The 7,418-nt window shown below is 39.4% G+C and overlaps 1 protein-coding gene across 1 annotated transcript in view; it reads right to left on the bottom strand.

Annotated features, from left to right (window-relative positions):
- Positions 1-790: 790 nt before the first annotated feature.
- mpzl3 (myelin protein zero-like 3) overlaps positions 791-7,418 on the bottom strand; it is a 19,645-nt gene continuing 13,017 nt past the window's right edge. Inside the window, exons 3-6 of the mRNA XM_036150029.1 lie at positions 5,127-5,340; positions 3,342-3,498; positions 1,487-1,556; positions 791-1,349 (exon numbers count right to left, since the gene is read on the bottom strand). Of these exons, the coding sequence (XP_036005922.1) occupies positions 1,275-1,349; positions 1,487-1,556; positions 3,342-3,498; positions 5,127-5,340 (516 nt within the window). The 3' untranslated portion in view covers positions 791-1,274. The remainder of the gene's footprint in view (positions 1,350-1,486; positions 1,557-3,341; positions 3,499-5,126; positions 5,341-7,418) is intronic.

The raw sequence follows: 7,418 nt of genomic DNA, 5'->3' as shown, positions 1-7,418 counted from the left end.
AATCTGGAGCGCTTAAGCTGGTGAAGAACTGGATCGTTTACACATGCCTAATAATAGAAGTAAGGCAGATTAAACACGTTTTGAAGACTGAGAACAAAACTAGTTGGATCCCCGCTGGAAGAAGACATTTATATTAATGGTGTTACTGTGCAGGTTTTTAGTCTGGAGACTAAACCCTTGAACCTCCAAAACAAAATCCATGCAGGAAACCGACTTTTCTTTTTTCAATCAATTTCCTTGATTTTTTTTTTTTTCCTTTTCCCCTGACCGACACTAGTAAGCTGTTGCCATGGTAGTTCAGATGAAGCAGGAATAATAATTGTTTCACCATAGCTGTGTGTGAATTATTAAAAGCTAGAAGGCATGAGTGAGCTGACTGGGATGCAGAGAACAAAATGAGACAGAATGAGGACCGACTTTTCTTGTGCATTTCGTTTTTGGGTTCTCTCCTCACAAGCGTCAAGAGGCCGCAACGTTAAAGCGCAAGAGTCGAGTCTGACCTCCAAGATTTACAGAGCTACTCCCAAACATTAATGACCGACAAATTGTGTTATTAAATTAAGACGTAATGAATTTTACATAATCAAAGTTTAAAAGGGATCGGATTTTTCAAAGCAGCGCTCATTCTCTCACCCACAGATCCTCTTATTAATAATTTATCTAGGTGAAAAAGCTGCATCCAGAACTAAAAATCGCCACACAACGGCCCTCTGCAAAACACAACAACAAGTACAGTGAAAACAACACAGTGAAGACCGGAAAACATGCTAAAGAATCAAAACGCAAAAAGTTCTAAATCAGATCATTTATTCTCTCTTGATCTCAAGCAAACGCCAGAAATGTTTCGGTACAACTTAAAGAAAATGGAGAACAGCCCCTCTGGCACAGGCAATAAATTACAAACACATCCCTACCGTTCACAACAACAAAGTGACATACAGTATGCAAATCAGAAAGATATAAAAATATATATTTACAGCGCTCTGTTGGCTTGCTTAGTCAGGTCCCACCTGATTTAAGGGTACCAGCTTTAGGAGCTGTACTGCAGACCATAAACATAAAAAATAAAAAAAAAACATCTCATCTATACCTTAACCAATACAGGAATAAAGTTTTATTTCATGAAAAGTTGAACAAAAAAGTTCATTTTAAATCGCCTTAGTGACTGAATGCGGAAGAAGAAGGCTGGTATGGCTTTCTGTTCGGCGGCTCCAGTTATTTAACACTAAGCACCAGGGTTGTTGTTGTTTTGGATTTTTTTTTTTTTTTTTTTTTTAGCACTGAGACTCAGCATAGTCCTCTTCTCTGGGAGGCCTCTTCTTTTCATAGCCGTACTCATCCTCAGACTCCTGGAAGAGACAAGATCAGGAAGCAAATGAATTAAATAAATTAAATCAGTATTTTCACAATAGTAATTTGCTGAAACGTGTCTGGTGGACATAACCATTCGAGCTATTGTGCTGAAGTGGAACACTGTAAAACTTACCGTTTGATATGGGTCGTAGCACGCATTAAAACACGTGTTTCGTGGCTGTGGGTAGCTGCCATACTCCTCTCTGATGGATGGAGAATACGCAGCAGTTGTTATTAATGAAAACAATCGCACAACAACATGTGCCGCCTCACACCGTTTAACCCGGTACGTGCGTTTGAACGGTTTTCCATTTAACACCATTCCCGTCGCGCCTATCCATTTCATACTGAAGCAAACCACCGTGTAGCGTAGCACGGCACAATAAAAGGTAAAGAAACCAATTAGTTTTATTCTAAAGTGACACATTCAAACAAGCTACAATCAAGATCTATAAAACGACCATTTCCGACTCTGTGAGATGTCGGCACATAAACGAATCCGACGCATCAGTGCTAAGAGCTGTAATTCTTGGAGAGACTGCCTCCAAATGTGAGTGAGTCCCTACAGACCTTAGCCTTTGAAAGCCCTGCTGCTTAGTGCTTCCTCGCTGGTCTGGAGTTGTGAGCGGTGCATATGCTTGACTGTCTCCGCTGCTCACATCATGAACATGCATGTCTGTCTAAGCCTGACAGAAGACCCCCCCCCCCTTCACGCTCCCAAAGCCGCGGTGCTCGCTCTGCGGCCAGGTTAATCTTGCAAACTATGGTTGGGTCTGCAGTTTTAGGTTTCGCTTCTTAAGTCAAGTGAAGACAAGTGAAATATTAGATTATATCAGGGCACAAAATGTGATCAATTATTAAAAGGTTATTAAATTGACAAATGAATGATGGATGGCTTCTGCCCTGTGCTCTAACTAAATGCCTGTTAAGCAGAAAAGGAAACGTTGAAGATGAAGGAATCCCGTGTAAAGCAGCAGGTTTTAAAAAGCCCTTTTAAAAAAAAAAACTTGTATTTTATAGAACAAGTTATAGAATTGCCTTATGTGATGATTCTTAAAAGCATTTTTCGTAGATAACTGTGTTGCTTCTCGTGTTTAATAACGAGTATACATGGCAGTATAGAGCATGAACCCCTATTGGGCCTGGAACTCCCGATTCCTAAGCTGGCCTGCTTTTGTTACGGGGGATATGAAAAGATTTTTATTCCAAGAGACCTTTATGCACTGCAAAAACGGATCTAAAAATAAGTGAAATGTTCTTAAAATTTGTGTTTTTGTCCTAGATTTGAGCAGGTAAATAAGATTATCTGCCAACGGAGTGTGTATTTTGACCCCTAAAATAAGATAATTAGACATCCTGCACTTGAAATAAGATGGAGATGAATTGTTCCTATTTTAAGTGCAAAAGTCTTATTCCATTGGCAGATCATCTTATTTACCTGCCCGAATCAAGGACAAATACACCCGTTTTAAGAAAATATTACTTATTTTTAGTTCCGTTGGTACAATCCAGCAATTTTCAAAGTTGGACAGTAAGGACAGTAAGAGCACCTTTGCTCAACCTCAACAATACAACTCATAAATTAGAGCAGGGGTACTGAGGCAAAACTAATCAACATTCTGAAGAGTCTCATGGCAAACTTCAGCACTGGTTAATATTGAACAGGCGATCAGACGTGTAACTTCCATAGTCCTGAAAGACAGGACTGAAAAAGAACAACAGCTGCTCTTCTCAGATTAGGAAGCTACTGCCTTCCATTTGAAGCCACATTGAAGATCAACCATTCGGAGACGGGTGTTGATTCAGAGCACGTTCCTCCGAGATGCCTGACCTTCCTTAAGCCAAATCTTTAACTTAAACCTCAGTTCTTGTTTAACCTCCGTCACATTAGCAATCCAGATGCAGGATCTATCGCCGTCCAAGGCTGACTAGACTGTCATTGTCCCCAAGAGAGCAACTCCAGTGATAGGTAGAATAAATTTACTCACCCCTCTGTGACCTCTATGGGTGATCTGTAGGCCCCCGATTGGTTGCTCTGTTTCTTGGGACAGAACATCCGTCCAATCAGAAAGAAGGTGATGAGGGCGGAGGGGAGGAGGATGAAGGCGAAGAGGATGGCAACATCAGAGAAGCGGATGGTGGGTACTGAGGAGAGCAAGAATGTCGGTGTGGTTGGGTATGAATTATCATGGTGTTTATCATCGGGTATACACAGGACATCACTACCAGAATACAAAGTCATAACTATATTCTCCTTCAGAGAGAATATAAACATTTCAGAGGCATATTTTAAGAACTTGAATGCTCCATTTCAGAAGGAACAGTTCTAATTCTGACATGTGAACCACAAACGCAGAGGAGTGAGAGCTGCAAGTCAATGACTCCATGCAATCTGCTGTTTCCTTGAATAGAAAAGGTTTTAACTGATGTGTCTGTGTGATTCAACAGAACTGACTTTGTGAAGTGCCTTGGGACCATGTTTTGTGAACTGGCTCCATACAAATAAACTGATTTGAATTAAAATTCAGTTTTCAAAAACCTTAACTGCTAAAATTCGGAAGTGTGGTGTGCATTTCGATACAGCCAAGTAAATACTTCCTAGAAGTAGCTGTTGCTTCTGTTCTTAAATAGTATGTCTCCACCAGCTTTGCACATCTGGAGAAAGAAATGTTATTCTTTGGAAAGTGGCTCCGGCTGAGTCAGACTGGCTGGAAAACGTCTGAACATCAGTTTCCAGCTCTTGCCTGAGAGTCAGCCTGCACTTTTGCTCGGCTATTCTAGCAGTTGAATAAGGGAGGGTGGAATCCATTCATTCCTACCCTATGCTGTATTTTAGGGGTCATCCTGCTGGAAGTTCGGGCTCCACCAGAGTGGCAGGTATTTTGGAGCCTCTAACAGCTTTTAATCCTGCATTGCTCTGCATTTAGCCCCATAGATCCTTCCATCAACCCTGACCTGCTTCCTTGGACCTTACTGAAGTAAAACATGCCCACAGCATAATGCTGCCAATCTCATGTTTCCTGGTGGGGATAATTTGTTCAGGGGGATTTGTAATGTTATTTTGTCTCCCACAAAAAAACAAAAACAAAAAAAAGGCATTAGGGTTTCATCAGACTACAGCAACTTCTTCCCCGTGTTTACTGTGTCCTAAACATGAAAGTTTCTGAATTTCTTTCAATGATGGATTTCTTGTCAACAAACTTAGATTTTTATTTTAAAAAATATAATATGCTGCTTTTTGTTGTTGTATCATACAAGATCCCAATAAAAGGCATTGAGTTTGTGGGTTTTATGTGACTAAATGTGAAAAACTTCCAGGCGTATAAAGGCAAGTAAGATGTGAAAAAGTAGCTGGGGAGCTTAATCAGCGCTGATACAGCAGGCGCTGAAACAGACGAGTGGAGTGTGTTGTTCCCCAATTTACCATAGAGGTAACTTTCATGTGACTAGTTATACTGTCAGACATGTTCTGGAAAGTCTGACAAATTTGAGCCGTAATGCTGACATCATGACATGTTTGCCTAAATCTGCAAGCTAAGGAAATATCTAGCCAGCGGCAGAATCTCAAGCGCTCGCCACAGAGTCGTCTCTGCATGCACACAATTAAGCCAATTTTATAATGAATCAGGTTTGAGAGAATTAAAAATGGATTTTTTCAAATTATCTCCAAATAATTATTTTTGATTTGACAACTGTGTGACAAATGCATCAAAAAAACTGAAGAATCTAGCCCTATGTAACGACTTTCTATCCGTTTTTGTATCGCATCTTACCCTTTGGGGTGACTGTGAGTACAATGTGAGAGTTCGGGGATCCGTAGACATCCGGAGGGTTTGAGACGTCACATGTGTACGTCCCATTATCATTCAGCGTGGCGTTTATCAGCGTGATGGAGGCAACCCCACGTGCCGGCCGTCCCTCCCACCGGATACGACCACCAAACTGACCGCTTGTTGGAAGAATTGCTCGAGAGGAAAACTGGAAAAACTGCAACGTAAGAAGAAAAAAAAAATTATTTGCTTTAGCCAAGAACAGGTGGTAAAATAAAGTGAAGATTGAGCAAAGGTTGTGCACTTTTATTCATGAGCTGCAGGAGAAAGGGAGAAGATGTTAATCCAGTGTCAGAAAAAATAAATCCCGGAAGCATAGAAATAAATGATGAGCTCGCTTATTCACAGTGAATAAGACCAGTCGGCACAGAACTCGACTTGTCTGGATCAACAGATGGTGGTGGGACATTTTTTGGCAAGGTTGTTCATAACAGAATCCACAAAATAGGACAAAAACTCTCCAATAGTGACAGAGAAAGGACGTTTGCGATTGTGCAAAAAATAAGAAAATTTAAAAAATCTGCAGATTCCTGGAAAACAGAATTTCACTCTCGAGTTGACATTTACCGCATCAGTTTGTTTACAACAACAAAAGTCGCCGGGTCACTACTCAGTTATACTGACCGAAACCCCTTCAAACCTGGGATTCAGAGTATGAGGATGGTGTGTGTGTGTGTGTGTGTGTGTGTGTGTGTGTGTGTGTGTGTGTGTGTGTGTGTGTGTGTGTGTGTGTAGGGAAGGAAAGGCTGCTTTAAAACAGAAAGACAAAGAATTCAAAATTCAGACATAAATTAGATTTATCTATAGTGATATAGGGCATTACCTTTTTCTGACTTTAATGCTTAAAAAGCAGGAATTTGTGAAAATTGAGACAATTAGAAATATAAAGATGCTTTTGTAATATTTCTGCATTTTATTAATTATTTTCATTATTTATTTTACGTGCACACAGCTACACTGGATACTGCTTGGCCAGCGCCGACGTTAACAGGCAGAACTCTGGCTTCAGCCGACAAGTCCGCTAAACGTACAAAATCCGACTTGCCATTACTAAGATAACGCTCCATTATCGGCATGTATGAATAAGCTCTACGTGACAGTCGTCTATACTGTCAAAGTCAAGCTAACGTTGTCAGTAGTTACTTTTATCAGCATCAAGTCAAATTCTTCCAGCTGCTTCTGCTTTAAATCTGTAGAGCAAGCATTTTGTTCTCCTTAGGGCTGTGGAAGCAATGGATTTTATCATTCAATTTTGATTTTGGCTACGAACCAAGACAAACAACTCAATTGGGGGAAAAATTTTGATTTCAATAAAAAGAAAATATTTTTATCCTATTCCGACAGAAGACAAAATGCAAGCATAATAAGTATGATAACACTGATTGCTATAATCCTGATATATTTTTTTTCACATAATCAAGTAGTCCTTATTCCCCTGGCTACAAGAGTAAATACACAAACAGTTAAAGCCAGCAGCCTTTGCCTTACAGGCTACAATGACATGGAGAGTTGGGCAAAAAAAAAAAAAAAATCTGTTCCAGGTATTCAGGGGGTTTAAAACATTGGTGTAAACCAATAAATAACCATGATATCTTCTGAAATGTTCAGTCTGGTCTGTTAACAGCTGTAAAGATCAGTTAGTACGCCGAAGCGTTAGTGAAAGTTTACAGTAAGTCTGAGTCAAATTTACTCAGATTGAAGAAGATCTTTTTAAGAGGGAAAAAAATATCTGTTTCTAAGTCAATTTTCTTCAGTTTGAGTAGATTTTATTAATAAACTTAGCATTTTATACGTTAAAATAAAATCGGACTGCTTTTCTTTTCCTCCTTATTTTATGTCAAAAATGCCGTCTGCTCATAATAAGACAGTAGTAGCAATTTAGGATCAGTAAGAGTGATAAAATTACATCTGTCTCCATAACGATATTTCATTATGCAGCTGGACAGTAATAATAATAATCATTTCACTCACATAGCAGGACTGAGACTAAAAACTCCTAAGATGACAATTAGCTCTAGAACGCTGCTGGACGACCACTTAAAACTCACATTGTTTTATTTACGGAATGATTCACTGAAAGATGTCACAAAAATATATACGCAGACCTCAATTTCCTTACAAAACATTAGTCAACATGAGCAAAATAATCGAAATGACAAAAAAATAAAAAATAAATTCCAACTAAAACATTATGCAGATTTTTTCAGTAATGGGGGTGGATTTAATTTAGTTATG

This window comes from Fundulus heteroclitus, chromosome 18 (assembly GCF_011125445.2).
Source record: "Fundulus heteroclitus isolate FHET01 chromosome 18, MU-UCD_Fhet_4.1, whole genome shotgun sequence".
NCBI lineage: Eukaryota > Metazoa > Chordata > Actinopteri > Cyprinodontiformes > Fundulidae > Fundulus > Fundulus heteroclitus.
This window is presented reverse-complemented; position numbering and strand designations above follow the sequence as displayed.